Source organism: Scyliorhinus torazame, chromosome 22, assembly GCF_047496885.1.
Source record: "Scyliorhinus torazame isolate Kashiwa2021f chromosome 22, sScyTor2.1, whole genome shotgun sequence".
Taxonomy (NCBI): Eukaryota; Metazoa; Chordata; class Chondrichthyes; order Carcharhiniformes; family Scyliorhinidae; genus Scyliorhinus; species Scyliorhinus torazame.
This window is the reverse complement of record NC_092728.1, coordinates 41,436,502-41,458,140: the sequence shown is the minus strand read 5'-3', so window position 1 is coordinate 41,458,140 and position 21,639 is coordinate 41,436,502. Positions and strand designations below refer to the sequence as shown.

General features: G+C 46.9%; 1 protein-coding gene across 1 annotated transcript in view; it reads right to left on the bottom strand.

Annotated features, from left to right (window-relative positions):
- The window catches only part of LOC140398805 (ciliary microtubule inner protein 2A-like), a 79,433-nt gene that overhangs the window by 21,685 nt on the left and 36,109 nt on the right, over positions 1-21,639 (bottom strand). Inside the window, exon 3 of the mRNA XM_072487770.1 lies at positions 18,280-18,428. Coding sequence (XP_072343871.1) covers positions 18,280-18,428 — 149 coding nt within the window. The remainder of the gene's footprint in view (positions 1-18,279; positions 18,429-21,639) is intronic.

Here is a 21,639-nt window from a genome sequence, read left to right as displayed (position 1 = left end):
CTCTGAAGCTGTGAAGCCACAGTGCTACCCATTGTGCTACGGTTCCGCCCATATGCTTGACTGAGATAGATTTTACTGAAGTGTTGGCTCCAGCCAAGCCAGCGAATAGGTCATCCATCAAGGGCAGAGGGTACTGCTCTGTCATGAGATTTGCCTTGTGTCATGTGAGAGTACCTTTAAGAAATGGATGTTTAAGCAATGTACCTTTAAGAAATGGAGCTAATCATATTACTGAAGTGATATCAGAGAGTGGGGGCAGCTGAGCTCACTTCTGCTTTTTTGAGTTTCAGTTTGAGAAGGAAGCTGGGAGTGTCTTTGTATTTTGCTGAGAGCTGCAGGAAGAAACATAGAGCTGGTCTGTTGATGTCTGCAAATCCAAAGACTATAAATATATTGAATGTAACCTAATGTGTTCTTATTTTTGAAGGTTTGAAGTCTTTTGGATGTTTAAAGGAACAGTTTGAAGGATTATTTAGTGTTGTAGCCTTTTGGAGTTATCTTTGAAGTAATGGGTCTTAAGGTATTCAATGTTTGTTTTTAAAAAGGTTAACTTGAGTTCATAGAATAAACATTGTTTTGTTTTAAAAACCACTTATCCATTTCTGCTGTATCACACCTGTAGAGTGGGCCGTGTGCTTCCCACACCACAATCTATTAAAAGTTGTGGGTCGGTTGAACTACATGACACACTTTGGGATTCTGTAAACCCGGACCCATAACAATTGGGGGCTCGAGGGGGATAAAAGTCTATTGATTGGATTGGCTTAACAAACTTAAAGACAGTGAGGGGTTAACATATTGTGGTTGCTTTTCAGGTGTGGTATTTTAGTTTAAGTGGGGAATGTGTTGTGGACAATGGCTCTTTCAGAGGCTCAGAAGTTTTTGGGGGTGGACACGGTAACACGCAATACCTTACGGACAGAGACTAAAAGCAGACTGGTAGATTTGGCAAAAGCATTGCAGTTAACATTACCTGGCAAAATGCGAAAAGATGAGGTACTTACCGCGGTAGCTGAGCATTTAAATTTGCCTCAGATATATTCTGACTCATTAGAAATGGAAAAGCTCCAGCTGCAGATTAAGCTATTTGAACATGAAAAAGAATTAAAGCAGCTTGAATATGCAATGAGAGAAAAAGAAAAGGAGAGAGAAGAAAGAAACAAAGAAAAAGAAAGAGATAGAGAGGAAAGGGAAAAAGAGAGAGAGTTTGAACTTCATAAAATGGCTATGAAACATGAAAATCAGTTAAAATTGACAGACGTAAAGGGAAACATACAGTTGGATGAGATTGATGAGGATAGTGAGACAGAGCGCCAAGACGTGGTGGGGATCTATTTAAATATGTCCAAGCATTGCCAAGGTCTGACGAGAAGGAGGTAGAAGCCTTTTTCATTTCATTTGAGAAGGTAGCTAAACAAATGAAATGGCCACAGGACATGTGGGTATTGCTGATTGAAACAAAGCTGGTAGGTAGAGCTAGTGAAGTGTTTGCATCACTACCGGAGGAGGTATCTGGAATGTATGAGGAGGTGAAAAAATCCATCTTAGGTGCATATGAGCTAGTGCCTGAAGCTTCCAGACAAAGGTTTAGAAATTTAAGGAAAGAATTTGGTCAAACATACATGGAGTTTGAAAGGCTCAAACAGAGTAATTTTGATAGGCGGATAAGGGCTTTGAAAATAAACCAAACATATGAAGCTCTCAGAGAAATTATACTTTTGGAGGAGTTTAAAAATTCAATTCTTGAGAACTCATGTGGAACAACAGAGGGTTAAAACTGCGAGATTAGCAGCGGAAATAGCAGATGATTATGAATTAGTTCATAAATCAAGGCTTGGTTCCCGACATCAGTTTCAGCCGGTGGGGGATAGAAACTGGGGACATGAGAAATACTCAAGTTGTAAAGGTAAAGGTGATCTGATGGGAGATAATAAAGAGAGTGTACCTCAGATTAAAAAAGAAATCCAGGAGGGAAATGAAAAGTTTCAAATGTTTTCACTGTAATAAACTAGGCCATATAAAGTCACAGTGTTGGTGGTTGAAGAAAAGCACTGGGAAGGCTGATGTGGTAAAACAGGATAAGACAGTGGGGTTTGTTAGAGTGGTAAAGGAAAGGCCAAGGGAAGCGAAGGAGGTGCAAACGATTGTACAGCCTGTTCACGAAGTAATTGATAAGAAGGTGCCAGGTGTCTTTAAAGAATTTACTTGTGTGGGTAAAGTTTACTCATGTGTATCAGGAGGAGCAGGTAAAGAAGTCACAATTTTAAGAGATACAGAAGCTAGTCAATGAGATGAGGAATTATTTGGGAAGAATGTTGCCAGAAAAGGTGGTAATATGTGGAATTCAGGGTGAGAGGAGTAGCGTTTCATTATATAAGGTAAGGTTGGAAAGTCCAGTGAAGAGTGGTGAAGTGGTAGTAGGAGTAATAGAGAAACTATCTTGTCCAGGAATACAGTTTATCTTGGGTAATGATATAGCTGGATCGTAAGTGGGAGTGATGCCTACTGTGGTTGATAAGCCAGTGGAAAATCAGACAACTGAAGTGTTGAAGGATGAATATCCTGGGATTTTTCCAGATTGTGTAGTAACAAGGTCGCAAAGTCACAGGTTAAGACAAGAGGAGAAATCAAAGAGTGAAGATGAAGTTGAAGTGCAATTATCAGAAACGATTTTTGATTAGATGGTTGAAAAAGAACAAGAACAGGTGGAGGATGAGGCGGATATTTTTAGTTCAGGAAAATTGGCGGAGTTACAACAGAAAGATGTAGAAATAAAATGGATGTATCAGAAAGCATAAACGGAAGAGGAATCTGCGTGTATACCAGAGTGTTATTACCGTAAAAGTGATGTCTTGATGAGAAAATGGAGACCTGTACTTATGCAGGCAGATGAAAAATGGGCAGAAGTTCATCAAGTAGTATTGCCGGTAGGGTATAGAAAGGAGGTGTTGCAAGTGGCACATAAGGTACCAGTGGGAGGTCATTTGGGAATAAGGAAAACTCAAGCTAAAATCCAGAAACATTTTTAGTGGCCTGGACTACATAAAGATGTCGCTACATTTTGTCAATCATGTCACACATGTCAAGTGATAGGGAAACCTCAAGCAGTGATAAAACCAGTGCCCTTAATACCCATTCCAGCATTTGAGGAAACTTTTACAAGGGTCCTAATTGATTGCGTGGGACCGCTTCCTAGAACAAAAAGTGGGAATCAATATATTTTGACTATATTGGATGTGTCTACTAGGTTTCCAGAGGCCATTCCAGTATGTAATATTACAGCTAAAATGATTGTGGAGGAGTTACTTAAATTCTTTACTAGATATGGACTACCCACAGAAATTCAATCGGATCAAGGATCAAATTTTACCTCAAAGTTATTCAAAGAAGTTATGGATAGTTTAGGAATAAAACAATTTAAATCAACTGCGTACCATCCAGAATCGCAGGGAGCGTTAGAAAGGTAGCATCAGACATTAAAGACAATGTTGAGGGCTTATTGTCAAGGTTATCCAGAGGATTGGGATAAAGGAATTCCAATCGTACTGTTTGCAATTAGGGATGCACCTAATGAGTCAACCAAATTTAGTCCTTTTGAACTAATTTTTTGTCATAAGGTAAGAGGCCCACTTAAATTGATTAAAGAGAAATTGGTGGGTGTGAAATCGGAAATTACACTATTGGATTACGTGTCAAATTTTAGGGAACGATTAAATAGAGCAGGTGAATTGGCTAGACAACATTTGAAAGTTGCACAAAATGTGATGAAACGGGTAGCTGACAAGAACTCCAAAGTTCGTAGTTTTGCCAGTGGAGATAAAGTTTTAGTGTTGTTACCAGTTGTTACCAGTAGGTGAACCTTTAAAAGCTAGGTTTTGTGGACCGTATCAGATTGAAAGGAAATTAAGTGAGGTGAATTATGTGGTAAAAACACCTGATAGAAGGAAGACTCACCGAGTGTGTCATGTGAATATGCTTAAAAGGCACTTTGAAAGGGAAGGAGAGAAAAAGGAGGTTTTAATGATTCTACCTCAAAGTGACAAACCAAATCCAGATGACTGTGAATTTGACATACCTCAAATTAAATTGGTAAATGAGAATGTTCTTAAAAATTAGGATAAATTGTTGTTATCTTCCAGAGGAAAAACGAACGGACCTGAAAGAGTTATTGCTATCACATGGGCAGGTTTGTAGAGATAAATTGGGAAGCACTAAAATGGCTATACATGATGTAGATGTGGGAAATGCTGTTCCTATCAAACAGCATCCAGATAGACTTAATCCTTTAAAATTGGCACAGGTTAACAAAGAGATTGAGAGTATGCTTAAAAATGGCATAATTGAAGCGGGTTGCAGCCAATGGAGCTCACCCATAGTGATGGTACCAAAACCAGACGGTACCCAATGGTTGTCGGTGGACTATTGAAAGGTTAATGCAGTTACAAGAATGGACTCTTATCCTATCCCATGTTCGGAGGATTGCATTGAGGAAGTGGGACAATCAGCTTTTATTTCTAAATTGGATTTACTTAAAGGTTACTGGCAGGTACCTTTATCCGAAAGGGCGAAGGAGATTTCAGCTTTTGTGACTCCAGATGGTATATAGCAATTCAAAGTTATGCCATTTGGCATGAAAAACGCCCCAGTCACATTTCAACGGTTAACTAATACAGTCGTTTCAGGATTACCCAATTGTGCGGTATATATCGACGATCTGGTAGTTTTCAGCCAGACATGGAAAGAACATTTAAAACATCTTATGGAGTTATTCGATCGACTTCATGAGGCGGGTTTGGTGATAAACCTAGCCAAAAGTGAATTTGGAAAAGCCCAAGTCACTTTCCTTGGCCATACAATCGGACAGGGTCAATTGGTCCCATGGGATATGAAAATGGAAGTTATTGGAGAGTTTCCGATACCCTCGACACGACGGGAAATAATTCGATTTTGTGGTATGAGTGGATTTGATCGAACATTTGTGCAAGAGTTTTGTAGCATGATTGCTCCACTGACGGACTTGCTCAAGAAACGTAACAAATTTCAATGGACTGCGGAGTTTCAACATGCATTTGACTGCCTGAAAGCTGTGGTAACCGATGCTTCTGTATTGGAGAATTGCAAGGGTCTCTGTGATCAGATTGAACTGAAGTATCTAACTTTAAAGAGAAATGCCAAGGCGTAGAGGAAAGAATGGATCGTGCAGAGACCTTCTTGTTCAAAGAGACTGTCAATCGAGAAGGATTTTGGTTGGAGAAAGAAGAACGGGGGGAAAAAATGGTCTATATTATTATACTTGTTTGCGTGTGGTGTTGTTTTTTAACCAGTAAAGTGTTTTTACTGTGTGCATTTCTTAATTGATGGTGCAAAGGTGAAAAATGAAACCATCTTGAAGTTGATGGTTTATCTTTTTTTCTTGGGGGGGAGGTGTCATGTGAGAGTACCTTTAAGAAATGGATGTTTAAGCAATGTACCTTTAAGAAATGGAGCTAATCATATTACTGAAGTGATGTCAGAGGGTGGGGGGAGCTGAGCTCACTCCTGCTTTTTTGAGTTTCAGTTTGAGAAGGCAGCTGGGAGTGTCTTTGTATTTTGCTGAGAGCTGCAGGAAGAAACATAGAGCTGGTCTGTTGATGTCTGCAAATCCAAAGACTATAAATATATTGAATGTAACCTAATGTGTTCTTATTTTTGAAGGTTTGAAGTCTTTTGGATGTTTAAAGGAACAGTTTGAAGGATTATTTAGTGTTGTAGTCTTTTGGGGTTATCTTTGAAGTAATGGGTCTTAAGATATTCAATGTTTGTTTTTAAAAGGTTAACTTGAGTTCATAGAATAAACATTGTTTTGTTTTGAAAACAACTTATCCATTTCTGCTGTATCACACCTGGAGAGTATGCTGTGTGCTTCCCACACCACAATCTATTAAAAGTTGTGGGTCGGTTGAACGCCATGACAAACTTTGGGGTTCTGTAAACCCGGACCCATAACACTTGGCCCAATGTAACCTGAACTTTTCCGGCCAAGTTCTTCTTATTAGATAATTTCTTTTGACTTTGAGCAAGGGCAAATTTGCCACCTGTCCATTTAATTGCACTGTCACATCAATATGACCCCTCAATGGAACTATTTGTCCAGTATAGGTTTTTTTTTTAATAAATATTTTATTGAAAATTTTTGGTCAACCAACACAGTACATTGAGCATCCTTTACACAATATTATAACAACACAAATAACAATGACCTATTTTATAAACAAACAAAAAAAAAAAAAATGAATAAATAATAAATAACAAAAATGAAAACTAATCCTAATTGGCAACTGCCTTATCACAAGTAACACTCTCCAAAAATATAATTTAACAGTCCAATATATAATTATCTGTAGCAACGACCTATACATATTATACAGTATATATTAACAACCCTGAGAGTCCTTCTGGTTCCCCCCCCCCGCCCTCCCCCCCCCCCCCCCCCCCCCGCGATCCTGGGCTGCTGCTGCTGCCTTTTTTTTTCCATTCCATCTATCTTTCTGCGAGGTATTCGACGAACGGTTGCCACCGCCTGGTGAACCCTTGAGCTGACCCCCTTAGAACGAACTTAATCCGCTCTAGCTTTATAAACCCTGCCATGTCATTTATCCAGGTCTCCACCCCCGGGGGCTTGGCTTCTTTCCACATTAACAATATCCTGCGCCGGGCTACTAGGGACGCAAAGGCCAAAACATCGGCCTCTCTCGCCTCCTGCACTCCCGGCTCTTGTGCAACCCCAAATATAGCCAACCCCCAGCTTGGTTCGACCCGGACCCCCACTACTTTTGAAAGCACCTTTGTCACCCCCATCCAAAACCCCTGTAGTGCCGGGCATGACCAAAACATATGGGTATGATTCGCTGGGCTTCTCGAGCACCTCGCACACCTATCCTCCACCCCAAAAAATTTACTGAGCCGTGCTCCAGTCATATGCGCCCTGTGTAATACCTTAAACTGAATCAGGCTTAGCCTGGCACACGAGGACGACGAGTTTACCCTGCTTAGGGCATCTGCCCACAGCCCCTCCTCGATCTCCTCCCCCAGCTCTTCTGCCCATTTCCCTTTTAGTTCATCTACCATAGTCTCCCCTTCGTCCCTCATTTCCCTATATATATCTGACACCTTACCATCCCCCACCCATGTCTTTGAGATCACTCTGTCCTGCACCTCTTGTGTCGGGAGCTGCGGGAATTCCCTCACCTGTTGCCTCGCAAAAGCCCTCAGTTGCATATACCTGAATGCATTCCCTTGGGGCAACCCATATTTCTCGGTCAGCGCTCCCAGACTCGCGAACTTCCCATCCACAAACAGATCTTTCAGTTGCGTTATTCCTGCTCTTTGCCACATTCCATATCCCCCATCCATTCCCCCCGGGGCAAACCTATGGTTGTTTCTTATCGGGGACCCCCCCCCAAGGCTCCAGTCTTTCCCCTATGCCGTCTCCACTGTCCCCAAATCTTCAGTGCAGCCACCACCACCGGGCTTGTGGTGTAGTTCCTCGGTGAGAACGGCAATGGGGCTGTCACCATCGCCTGTAGGCTAGTCCCCCTACAGGACGCCCTCTCTAATCTCTTCCACGCCGCTCCCTCCCCCTCTCCCATCCACTTACTCACCATTGAAATATTAGCGGCCCAATAATACTCACTTAGGCTCGGTAGTGCCAGCCCCCACCTATCCCTGCTACGCTGTAAGAATCCCTTCCTCACTCTCGGGGTCTTCCCGGCCCACACAAAACCCATGATGCTCTTTTCAATCCTTTTAAAAAAAGCCTTCGTGATCACCACCGGGAGGCACTGAAACACAAAGAGGAATCTCGGGAGGACCACCATCTTAACCGCCTGCACCCTCCCTGCCAGTGACAGGGATACCATATCCCATCTCTTGAAATCATCCTCCATTTCTTCCACCAACCGCGTTAAATTTAACCTATGCAATGTGCCCCAATTCTTGGCTATCTGGATCCCCAGGTAGCGAAAGTCCCTTGTTACCTTCCTCAACGGTAGGTCCTCTATTTCTCTACTCTGCTCCCCTGGATGCACCACAAACAACTCACTTTTCCCCATGTTCAATTTATACCCTGAAAAATCCCCAAACTCCCCAAGTATCCGCATTATTTCTGGCATCCCCTCCGCCGGGTCTGCCACGTATAGTAGCAAATTGTCCGCATACAAAGATACCCGGTGTTCTTCTCCTCCTCTAAGTACTCCCCTCCACTTCTTGGAACCCCTCAACGCTATCGCCAGGGGCTCAATCGCCAGTGCAAACAATAATGGGGACAGAGGGCATCCCTGCCTTGTCCCTCTATGGAGCCGAAAATATGCAGATCCCCGTCCATTCGTGACCACGCTCGCCATCGGGGCCCTATACAACAGCTGCACCCATCTAACATACCCCTCTCCAAAACCAAATCTCCTCAACACCTCCCACAAATAATCCCACTCCACTCTATCAAATGCTTTCTCGGCATCCATCGCCACTACTATCTCCGTTTCCCCCTCTGGTGGGGCCATCATCATTACCCCTAACAGCCTCCGTATTTTCGTGTTCAGCTGTCTCCCCTTCACAAACCCAGTTTGGTCCTCGTGGACCACCCCCGGGACACATTCCTCTATTCTCATTGCCATTACCTTGGCCAGGATCTTGGCATCTACATTTAGGAGGGAAATAGGTCTATAGGACCCGCATTGTAGCGGGTCCTTTTCCTTCTTTAAGAGAAGCGATATCGTTGCTTCAGACATAGTCGGGGGCAGTTGTCCCCTTTCCTTTGCCTCATTAAAGGTCCTCGTCAATACCGGGGCGAGCAAGTCCACATATTTTCTATAGAATTCGACTGGGAATCCAGCCGGTCCCGGGGCCTTTCCCGCCTGCATGCTCCTAATTCCTTTCACCACTTCTTCTACCTCGATCTGTGCTCCCAGTCCCACCCTTTACTGCTCTTCCACCTTGGGAAATTCCAGCCGATCCAAGAAGCCCATCATTCTTTCCCTCCCATCCGGGGGTTGAGCTTCATATAATTTTTTATAAAATGTCTTGAACACTCCATTCACTCTCTCCGCTCCCCGCTCCATCTCTCCTTCCTCATCCCTAACTCCCCCTATTTCCCTCGCTGCTCCCCTTTTCCTCAATTGGTGTGCCAGCAACCTGCTCGCCTTCTCCCCATATTCGTACTGTACACCCTGTGCCTTCCTCCATTGTGCCTCTGCAGTGCCCGTAGTCAGCAAGTCAAATTCTACATGTAGCCTTTGCCTTTCCCTGTACAGTCCCTCCTCCGGTGCTTCCGCATATTGTCTGTCCACCCTCAAAAGTTCTTGCAGCAACCGCTCCCGTTCCTTACTCTCCTGCTTCCCTTTATGTGCCCTTATTGATATCAGCTCCCCTCTAACCACCGCCTTCAACGCCTCCCAGACCACTCCCACCTGGACCTCCCCATTATCATTGAGTTCCAAGTACTTTTCAATGCACCCCCTCACCCTTAGACACACCCCCTCATCTGCCATTAGTCCCATGTCCATTCTCCAGGGTGGGCGCCCTCCTGTTTCCTCCCCTATCTCCAAGTCTACCCAGTGTGGAGCGTGATCCGAAATGGCTATAGCCGTATACTCCGTTCCCCTCACCTTCGGGATCAACGCCCTTCCCAGCACAAAAAAGTCTATTCGCGAGTAGACTTTATGGACATAGGAGAAAAACGAGAACTCCTTACTCCTAGGTCTGCTAAATCTCCACGGGTCTACACCTCCCATCTGCTCCATAAAATCTTTAAGTACCTTGGCTGCTGCCGGCCTCCTTCCAGTCCTGGACTTCGACCTATCCAGCCCTGGTTCCAACACCGTATTAAAATCTCCCCCCATTATCAGCTTTCCCATCTCTAGGTCCGGAATGCATCCGAGCATCCGCCTCATAAAATTGGCATCATCCCAGTTCGGGGCATATACGTTTACCAAAACCACCGTCTCCCCCTGTAGTTTGCCACTCACCATCACGTATCTGCCCCCGTTATCCGCCACTATAGTCTTTGCCTCGAACATTACCCGCTTCCCCACTAATATAGCCATCCCCCTGTTTTTCGCATCTAGCCCCGAATGGAACACCTGCCCCACCCATCCTTTGCGTAGCCTAACCTGGTCTATCAGTTTCAGGTGCGTTTCCTGTAACATAACCACATCTGCCTTAAGTTTCTTAAGGTGTGCGAGTACCCGTGCCCTCTTTATCGGCCCGTTCAGCCCTCTCACGTTCCACGTGATCAGCCGGGTTGGGGGGCTTCCTACCCCCCCCTTGTCGATTAGCCATCCCCTTTTTCCAGCTCCTCACCCGGTTCCCACGCAGCTGTATCTCCCCCAGGCGGTGCCCCCCCGCCCATCCCCTCCCATACCAGCTCTCCCCTCTCCCCAGCAGCAGCAACCCAGTAATTCCCCCCTCCCACCCCCCCCCGCTAGCGTAATTACTCCCCCATGTTGCTCCCAGAAGTCAGCAAACTCTGGCCGACCTCGGCTTCCCCCCGTGACCTCGGCTCGCACCGTGCGACGCCCCCTCCTTCCTGCTTCTCTATTCCCGCCATGATTATCATAGCACGGGAACCAAGCCCGCGCTTCTCCCTTGGCCCCGCCCCCAATGGCCAACGCCCCATCTCCTCCACCTCCCCTCCTCCCCCCAGCACCACCTGTGGAAGAGAGAAAAGTTACCACATCGCAGGATTAGTACATAAAACTCCTCTTTCTCCCCTTTTTAACCCCCCTCTTCGCCCCCCACATTCGCCCCACCACTTTGTTCAAACGTTCTTTTTAATAGCCCGCTCATTCCAGTTTTTCTTCCACAATAAAAGTCCACGCTTCATCCGCCGTCTCAAAGTAGTGGTGCCTCCCTCGATATGTGACCCACAGTCTTGCCGGTTGCAGCATTCCAAATTTGATCTTCTTTTTATGAAGCACCGCCTTGGCCCGATTAAAGCTTGCCCTCCTTCTCGCCACCTCCGCACTCCAGTCTTGATAAACGCGGATCACCGCGTTCTCCCATTTACTGCTCCGAGTTTTCTTTGCCCATCTAAGGACCATTTCTCTATCCTTAAAACGGAGGAATCTCACCACTATGGCTCTGGGAATTTCTCCTGCTCTCGGTCCTCGCGTCATCACTCGGTATGCTCCCTCCACCTCCAACGGACCCGCCGGGGCCTCCGCTCCCATTAACGAGTGCAGCATCGTGCTCACATATGCCCCAACGTCCGCTCCCTCCGCACCTTCAGGAAGACCAAGAATCCTCAGGTTGTTCCTCCTTGCGTTGTTCTCCAGTGCCTCCAACCTCTCCACACATCGTTTCTGATGTGCCTCATGCGTCTCCGTCTTCACCACCAGGCCCTGTATGTCGTCCTCATTCTCGGCTGCCTTTGCCTTCACGACCCGAAGCTCCCGCTCCTGGGTCTTTTGTTCCTCCTTTAGCCCTTCGATCGCCTGTAGTATCGGGGCCAACAGCTCTTTCTTCATTTCCTTTTTGTGCTCTTCCACACAGCATTTCAAGAACTCTTGTTATTCAGGGCCCCATGTTAAACTGCCACCTTCCGACGCCATCTTGGTTTTTGCTTGCCTTCCTTGCCGCTGTTCTAAAGGATCCACTGCAATCCGGCCACTTTCTCCTCCTTTTTTCATCCGTATCCAGGGGGGATTCCCTTCTGGTTTACCGCACAGTGTTTTTAGCCGTCAAAATTGCCGTTGGGGCTCCTATCAAGAGCCCAAAAGTCAGTTTCACCGGGAGCTGCCGAAACGGGCGACTCAGCTGGTCATCGCCGCACCCGGAAGTCCCAGTATAGGTTTTTAACATTATCTCCAAGGATTTCAGAGCAATACGTCAGAGCTTTTCATGATAAACAGACTCTGGAACCAGTGAGGTGGTTGCCCCAGTGCTCCCTCTATCTTCACCGGCTAACAGTCCAGTAATGGAGTGATCCATATCGGTTCTTTGCACCAGCAATACCTAGTACATTTAATGACAGTTCGTCTTCAAACCGTGAATCAAGTTCCTTCTCATGTCCTTTATGTACCACCTTTATTCAAAGAAGAAAGAACAAAAAAACAATATAGCACAGGAACAGGTCCTTCAGCCCTCCAAGCCTGCACCGACCAGGGTTCCTGCCTAAACTAAAACCGTACGCACTTACGGAGTCCTTATCCTTGTTTTGTGCAGGGAAGGTCATGACTTACAAATCTACTAGAATTCTTTGAGGAAGTGACAAAGTTAATTGATGAGGGAAGGGCTGTAGATGTCGTATACATGGACTTCAGTAAGGCGTTTCATAAAGTTTCCCATGGCAGGTTGATGGAAAAAGTGAAGTCGTATGGGGTTCAGGGTGTACTAGCTAGATGGATAAAGAACTGGCTGGGCAACAGGAGACAGAGAGTAGTGGTGGAAGGGAGTGTCTCAAAATGGAGAAAGGTGACTAGTGGTGTTCCACAGGGATCCGTGCTCGGACCACTGTTGTTTGTGATATGCATAAATGATCTGGACAAAGGTATAGGTGGTTTGCTTAGCAAGTTTGCAGATGATACTAAGATTGGTGGAGTTGCAGATAGCGAGGAGGACTGTCAAAGAATACAGCAAAATATAAATAGATTGGAGAGTTGGGCAGAGAAATGGCAGATGGAGTTCAATCCAGGCAAATGCGAGCTGATGCATTTTGGAAGATCTAATTCAAGAGCGGACTATACGGTCAATGGAAGAGTCCTGGGGAAAATTGATGTACAGAGAGATCTAGGAGTTCAGGTCCATTGTACCCTGAAGGTGGCAACGCAGGTCGATAGAGTGGTCAAAAAGGCATACATCATGCTTGCCTTCATCGGACTGGGTATTGAGTACATGAGTCGGCAGGTCATGTTACAGTTGTATAGGACTTTGGTTAGGCCACATTTGGAATACTGCGTGCAGTTCTGGTCGCCACATTACCAGAAGGATGTGGACGCTTTAGAGAGGGTGCAGAGGAGGTTCACCAGGATGTTGCCTGGTATGGAATGTGCTAGTTATGAAGAAGGGTTGAGTAGATTAGGACTGTTTTTGTTGGAAAGACGGGGTTGAGGGGGGACCTGATTGAGGTCTACAAACTTATGAGAGGTATGGACAGGGTGGATAGCAACAAGCTTTTTCCAAGAGTGGGGGTGTCAATTACAAAGGGTCACAATTTCAAGGTGAGAGGGGGAAAGATTAAGGGAGATGTGCGTGGAAAGTTTTTTACGCAGAGGGTGGCGGGTACCTGGAATGCTTTGCCAGCGGAGGTGGTAGAGGCGGGCACGATAGCATCATTTAAGATGCATCTAGACAGATATATGAACGGGCGGGGAACAGAGGGAAATAGATCCTTGGAAAATAGGTGACAGGTTTAGATAAAGGATCTGGATCGGCGCAGGCTGGGAGGGCCGAAGGGCCTGTTCCTGTGCTGTAATTTTCTTTGTTCTTTGTTCCATTCCCACCCTATTCATATATTTGTCTAAATGCCCCTCAAATGCCGCTATCGTACCTGCTCCCACCACCTCCCCAGGCAGCGTGTTCCATATATTTACCACCCTCTCTGTAAAAAACTTGCCTTTGCACATCGGTTCTAAACTTTTCCCCGTGCACTTTAAACCTATGTCCCCTGGTACTTGACTCTCCTACCCTAAGAAAGAGCATCTAACTATCCACTCTGTCCTTGCCACTTATAATCCTGTAGACCTCTATCAGGTCACCTCTCAACCTCCGTCGTTCCAGTTCGAACAGACCGAGTTTATTTAACTTCTCATAGCTAATGCCTTCCATACCAGGCAACATCCTAGTAAACTGCTTCTATACCATTTGATTTATTCAGTTTCCCATTTGATTTATTCGGCTCTTTCTTTTTTCAGCTTTTGCTTGAAGCTTTTTTTCCTCAACAAGCGTGTGCAATGTGGCCCATTCTGCCACAACTTCTGCACATGATATCTTTGCACCAACAATCTGCTGCTGAGTGCCTAGTTTTTTGCACATCTATGCAAGTGAGAGTCTGTGTCCAAGTTTAGGCTGATATCTTGTGAATTCTTAGAACCATAGAATTCCTACAGTGCAAAAGGAGGCTATTTGGCCCATGAAGTCTGTACTGACCCTCCAGAAGAGTACCCAACCTAGGCCCACTCCCCACCTTATACCTGTAACCCCATAACCCCACCTAACCTGCACATCTTTGGACTCTGAGGGGCAAAATTTAGCTAGGCCAATCCATCTAAAGGGAGAAAGTACAAACTCCACACAGACAATGACCCAAGGCTGGAATTGAACCCGGGTCCCTTGCGCTGTGAGGCAGCAGTGCTAACTACTGTGCCATTGTGCCACCCATTGTGTTTGAAATCAACTGTTGAGCTTTTTTAGCTGCCAATTCCATGGATACAGCAACTTCCAAAGCTTTATTTAATGTCAGGTTCCTTTAGGTTAACAACCAATTTTGAATAGCTTTTCTCATCAAACCACAGACTAATCTATCTCTGATGGTATCATTTAACACATCCCTGAATTTGCAATGTTCAACCAATCTTTTCAAGATAGCTACAAGCTGTGTAATTTAGCTCAGTGGGCTAGATAGCTGGTTTGTGATGCTAAACAAGGCTAGCAGCATGTGTTCAATTCCCATACTGACTGAAAATTCTGAATTCTCCCCCTATGTACAAAAACAGGTGCCGGAATGTGGCACTAGGGGCTTTTCACAGTAACTCCATTGCAGTCTTAATGTAAGCCTACTTGTGACAATTAAGATAATTTATTTAATTGATTCACCTTCTTCTTGGCTGAAAGGAACCCTAAACCTTTCTTTGATGACGAAAGGTTTTAGTGAATAACGGCCCTGCAATATGTCCCCCATTTCACCGTAGGTTTTCGTGCCTGGATTTCCGGCTGTATCAGACTCCTCAGGAAGTTAAACGTTGTCCCCTGTTATCATGAGAAATGTTAGGACTTTTATATCTGCTGCTACCTTGTTCACTTGGACAAAATAGTTGACTCCCTCGGTATATGAGCTCCATCGCTCTGTATTCTCATCAAACCGTCCCAAGCCGCCAATGGAAGAAGCATGGAAGGACTTGCATGTGCACAATGTGCCACAAATTTTTAACACTACCTTGCTTCCTTGCAGCACGGTAGCTTTGTGGATAGCACTGTGGCTTCACAGTGCCAGGGTCCCAGGTTCGATTCCCGGCTGGGTCACTGTCTGTGCGGAGTCTGCACGTTCTCCCCGTGTGTGTGGGTTTTCTCCGGGTGCTCCGGTTTCCTCCCACAGTCCAAAGACGTGCAGGTTAGGTGGATTGGCCATGATGAATTGCCCTTAGTGACGAAAAAGGTTAGAAGGGGTATTTGGTTAAGGGGATAGGGTGGAAGTGAGGGCTTAAGCGGGTCGGTGCAGACTTGATGGGCCGAATGGCCTCCTTCTGCACTGTATGTTCTATGTTCCTTTCTTCCCAAAGCAAGGCAAAGCTGAGCTCAGCCTGTTTTCCTTTCTTGTTTTACAGCACCCCAGCTCTGCATTTGTTGTGGCATGGTACTTGCTACTCATTGTGCTCCCGGTACTGTTACAGATCGTTTTGGGCAGAGCACGTGGCCAGCTTCTTTCCAAAGTTGTTTTCTTTGGATTCCTCAATGACTTTTCAGTCCCTCCGTTGGTCGCAACTGCCGTTTGGCTCCCCTGTCACCAGCTTTCGTGTCGCGTCGATTTTAATAATTTCTTTTTCTTTTTCGGTACCGACAAACACCGGCTGAGCTCCAACGTTTTTTCGCTTATCCAGGACGCACAGATCTATGATGAAGCCATGGCGCTACTGAAAGAGAACTACGCCCAGTGGACGAACACGCTCTTCGCCAGACACATACTCTCTACTCATAGTCAGCTCCCTGGTGAGTCTGTAGAAGATTTCTGGCGTGCTTTAATTCCCCTGGTCAGAGACTGTGACTGTCAGGCCGTCACGGCCGTGGAACATTCAAACCTCCTCATGCGGGACGTTTCGTCACGGGGATAGGGTCAGACCACATCTGCCAGTGACTTTTAGAGGGGGCCACGCTCGACCTCACGGAAACCAAAAAGCTGGCGCTATCGATGACAGTCGCCTCGCGCAATATACAGGCCTACACCCCCGGCCGCGCGGCCCACTCCTCCTACGCATCGTGGACTCCGCAGACGGCCACCCAACCGGGGACCCCACTCAGCCAATCCTACGCCTGTGCCACGCGCCAGCCAACCAACCCCGGGGGCCCCATATGTTACTTCTGTGGGCAGCAAAAACACCCCCGCCAATGCTGCCCGGCCCGCAGCGCCCTTTGCAAGGCCTGCGGCAAGAAGGGGGCACTTTGCCACGGTGTGCCAGGCCCGCTCAGTCGCCGCGATCGCCCCGACCCCCCCGCGTACGGACAGTGGGCGCCGCCATCTTCCCCTCCTCGGACCATGTGCAGCCCATGGGCGCCGCCATCTTTTTCAACCCCCGCCACATGCGGCCCATGGGCACTGCCACCTTGTCCACCTCAGGATCTCCAAGCGCCGCCATCTTGTCTCCCCCACGGCACATGGGCGCCACCATCGTACCAGGACCCGTGCCTCCCGGGCACCCCATAGTCCACCACCAGCGACGACCAGCCGCGACTCGCCTCGGTCACGATTGACCAGTCTCGCCCGTACAATCTAGCCACCGCCTCAACAAGCGTGAAGATCGATGGGCACGAGATCTCCTGTCTGCTGGACTCCGGGAGCACCGAAAGCTTCATCCATCCCGATACGGTAAGGCGCTGCTCCCTCGCGGTACACTCCGCCAATCAGAGAATCTCCCTGGCTCCGGGTCCCACTCTGTGGCGATCCGGGGGTACTGTATAGCCACGCTCACGATCCAGGGCGTAGAATTCAGCGGCTTCCGCCTCTACATCCTCCCCAACCTCTGCGCTGCCCTGCTACTCGGCCTGGACTTCCAGTGCTCCCTCCAGAGCCTAACATTGAAATTCGGCAGGCCCCTACCACCCCTTACTGTGTGCAGCCTCGCGACCCTAAAGGTCGACCCACCTTCCCTATTCGCAAACCTAACCCCGGATTGCAAACCCGTCGCCACCAGGAGCAGATGTTACAGCCCCAGGACAGGACCTTCATCAGGTCCGAGGTCCAGCGGCTGCTTCGGGAAGGCATCATCGAGGCCAGCAACAGCAGTTACTCCAACTGGTTGGAAAGCAGCAGCCCTATGATTTCTTTAAACTCTGCTTGTTTTCACATTGTAAACCCTTTAATTATAGTATGGGCACAGTTTCAAATGAAACAAAAACCCTCAGACATGCAGACACCTTAGTTTAACATGAACTAACAGCTTTTAACACTTGCTTATACAGAAGTACAAAATTAAACTTACTTGAAGCAATACATTCTTTCTAATACCCACAAATACACCATAGATTACTTTAAACTATCTCTGTTTCAGTGTATGAGCCCAGGCATTAGCTTAGATGTGAGTGTTAACCCTGTAGTTGCTCCCCTCTGTGATATTCCCCACATTGAGCAGCTCCATGTTGTGAGTATAGTGCCCCACAGTGTCTACATTTTTCGGTGGACTTTATGCTCATCTGGGTGAGGCATCACAGTGCTGGTTAAACAGAACATTTTCTGACTTCAGACATCTAGTATCAGCCTCTAGTATATCCAGGTCAGGTACAGAATGCTTATTTGCAGCCTAAAGCTCCCACTATTTTGCTCCAGCTGTGTCCCTTAGCCTCAACTTTGGAAGAGCACCCATCTACACTGAGGTGCCAAGTTTCCATTCTCTGAGCTTGCCAATTCATGCAGTATAGAACCATAGAATCCCTACAGTACAGAAAGAGACCATCCGGCCCAGTGAGTCTGTACCGATTCTTGGAAAAGTACCCTATCTCGGCCCAACCCTACACCCCCTCCCTGTAACCCAGTAACCCCACCTAACCTTTTGGACACTAAGGGGCAATCTAGCATGGCCAATCCACCTAACCTGCACATCTTTGGCTGTATAATTCTGCACCGCAGGCCTTTTCCCACTTAAATGGTAGGCTGTGTCTGCCCAAATTTATTTGACGTTGTCAGAGGGACATGCATGCCATCAGTCCATGCTGAAGTAGAAGCCAAGTCCGTTCTTACTCCTCATACTTAAATATCAATCCCATTGGGTTGAAATTGAATTGTGCTGTGAAATGTCAATGTCTAAGCTGCTCCTACTCACCCCATCATGCAGCTGCTAATGAATCTTTCTGTTCCCCTCAGCATCCTACAGTTCATACCTTTCTCCTCCCATCCATATAAGTAATGAGCACAGGCTCTTTAAATTTCCTTATGTAATCCATTTGGCGCCTCCGTAAGTCCAGTCCAGACTCGAGACTCTCCTTGTAGTAGCTGCCGCCGTAGTTGAATAACTTTTGAGGGATGTAGCCTGATGAAGAAAGATGGTGAGATGAGAAGAATGTGAAAGTAACCACTCCAGCCCAGTTCTCGAGATGTGAAATACTAGCCTTCATCTTTGGAGGCTGGAATACAAAGAGGTGAGCGTTTTGTTACTGTTACAGAAAGCTTTGGTTAGACGCCATCATGTGTTCAGTTCAGGGCACACCTCAGAAAAGATGCATTGCCCCAGTCTGGGTGCAGCCTAACGCTGGGGACTTAAAGGGTTAAATTACATGGAGAGTTTGCATAAACTAAGCTTGTAATCTCTCGAATGTACAAAATGAAAGGGTGATTGAATTGAGGAGTGGAAGATGATTAGACCATTTGTTAGGATAGATGGAGAGAAATGATTGCCTCTGGTAGGAGTCCAGAACAAAGAAACGAGATCTTAAAATTAGAGTCAGGCTGTCAGTAAACACTGCGTCACACAAAAGGGAGTCGAAATCTGGAACGCTGTTGAGGCTGGTGGTCAATTGAAAATTTCAAAACTGGCTGCCCCCCCACTTGAAGACCAACTGAACCACATAAGGACTTCTACCTTCTGCCACTTGCATTTTACCTGTAATGAATGGGGCCTCTGGTGCATGGGAAGACTGCCAGGTAAACCCCGCAGGGACCTCCAATGCAGACACTCTTTTGCCCATTGAGGGTCTACCCCCTGCCCTCACCTCGCATTGCCGGGTCTGCCTGTATGAGCCAGACACCCTCAGGCTCCACTCACCTCGAGAAGGCGGCAGTAGCCTTCCAAAACATTCGCTCCTGCTAGGTGCAATTCTAGCACTGGCCACTGTTTCCAATGGCACTGTTGAGACTGCTGAACTGCCTATCTCTCTGATTGGCCAGCAGCTCCTGGGGGAGGTGGCCTCCTCAAGGGTAACTAGCTAGTTGCCTAAGCCATCTACAATGAGACCAGGCTTTCGTAGATGGTCAGGGTTCCATTGTTCCTGCCTGTTGTTAGAGCCCCTGCTGCAAAAGCAAATGTTTGACCAAAACCAGAGAGAGTGCTTGTGTAGGTCCGGCTTAAAAATTGTGCAGCCCCAAAATCCTGAAGACTGAACAAAGAGTAATGAAGATGGCCTCTGATGATACACCAGTGGATGAGGAGGAACCTATTCATGGGTAAAATTGAGCAATGGCCAGTTATGGTCCTCTAAATTAGGCAATGTTTTAGGAAACAACATCTATTGTGTAACAGTCAGTGCAATCCTTTAATGTTGTGATCCCTGTAAAATAGGGATATGGTAGATTAAAACAGACCTTATTACAAACACAGTATTAAAATAACTTTAACATCACATCAGAAAATAGCTTACAATTACCCCTTAAACAATGCCAATCAATACAGTGACACAGTAACCCTTAATTGCTATCCTTATTCCCACTCAAACAGCAAAACCATCTCAGTTCTTAATCCACTCCTAAATAGTTAGCAGACCCAGGTATAATTGCTCAAGAGATGTTCTTTGAAAATGTTTTCCGAGACAGACCTGAATCCTGTCCGCCCAATGCGGGTACTCCAGTTGAAGTCTGCAGAAACTGTCTTCATATTTTGACTTACAGAACCAATTGCAACCTCTTGTCTGTCTCAACTCACTGTCAAAACTGCCTATCCTGTTCACAGGCAAATCTGCTTCTGCTCTGTCCCCAATCAAATCTTTAACTGAACTGCAGTGAGAGCAGATGCTTGTCTTCTGCTCACATCCCAAACTAAAAATCAACTAAATTGCTTTTCTGCAAAATGCCCAGTGCTCTAGCTCCTCCCATTAATGACATCATCTTATCCAGTTGAAACATAATGGGCTGGATTCTCCGATCGCCGACGTCAAAATCGCGTTCGGCGATCGGGCAGAGAATCCATTTTTACGCCGGAATCAGGGGTGGCGCCATTTTTCTGATGCCCCGCCCCCTCAAAAACGCCGTACTTGAGTAGTAAGTCCCACACCGTCGGGGTGGCCTCAGGAGTTACCTGAGGCCCAACCCCCGATGCTCCGCCCCAGATGGGCCGAGTCCCTGACAACCTGGGACATGTGTCCTCGCACTTTTCGGGGGCCTCACGTGGCGGCTGCGGACTGAGTCCAGTGCTGCCACAGTCGGGGGGGGGGAGCCGTTCCGCTGGCAGGGGGAGCTTTGGCGGGGGCTGGAGTGACTGGTGGGGGATGGTCCGGGGGTGGCGAGGGGGGTTACAGGGGGCAGTTTATAGCAAGCCGGGTCCACACTCAAATACATATGCACGCACACGCACATGCACATACACTCACTCACTTACACACACTCACGCTCATGCACGCACATACACACACACACACTGTATCTCTCTCTCATGTACATGCACATCCACAAGCAGCCTCTCTCTACATCACCCCTCCTTCCCCCAAGGCCCATAGTTTCTCTCTCCCGCAGATCCCAAAGGCTCTGCAGCCTCTTCTTCCCCAGGCCTCTCAGGTTCTTCTCCCTGGACTGCACGGGCTCCAGAGGTCTCTCACTCCCTCCTCTCCAGGCTCCACAGCCTCCCTTTCTCTGCCCCCGCACCCGCCCTGAAATTTGCTCTTTTTCCTGAGTACACTCACCTTGGAATCACAGCTCTTTCAATCAGAGACAGTTTCTCTCTCATCTCTAATTTGTCAGGGGGCTGGGAAAACGAGCTGTAGTTGTGTTGAGAGTGGTGAGGTACTGAGGAGGGTATCAAGGTCGCAGGCGTGTACCGGTAGACAGGAAGGTGGGTTGAAGTGTGTTTACTTCAATGCAAGGAGCATCCGGAATAAGGTAGAGGAACTTGGAGCGTGGATTGGTACCTGGGACTACGATATTGTGGGCATTACGGAGACATGGTTAGAACAGGGACAGGAATGGTTGTTGGAGGCTCAGTGGTATAGATGTTTCAGTAAAAGCAGGGAAGGTGGTAAAAGAGGTGGAGGAGTTGCATTGTTAATCAAGGATAGTTTAACGGCTGCAGAAAGGCAGTTTGAAGTGGATCTGCCTACTGAGGTAATATGGGCCAAAGTTAGAAATGGGAAAGGAGCGGTCACATTGTTAGGAGTTTTCTATAGGCCCCCAAATAGTAATAGTGATGTGGAGGAAGAAATTGCAAAACAGATTATGGGTAGGTGTGGAGGTCTCAGGGTAGTTGTCATGGGTGACTTTAACTTTCCAAATATTGATTGGAACTTCTATAGGTCGAACAGTTCGGATGGGGCAGTTTT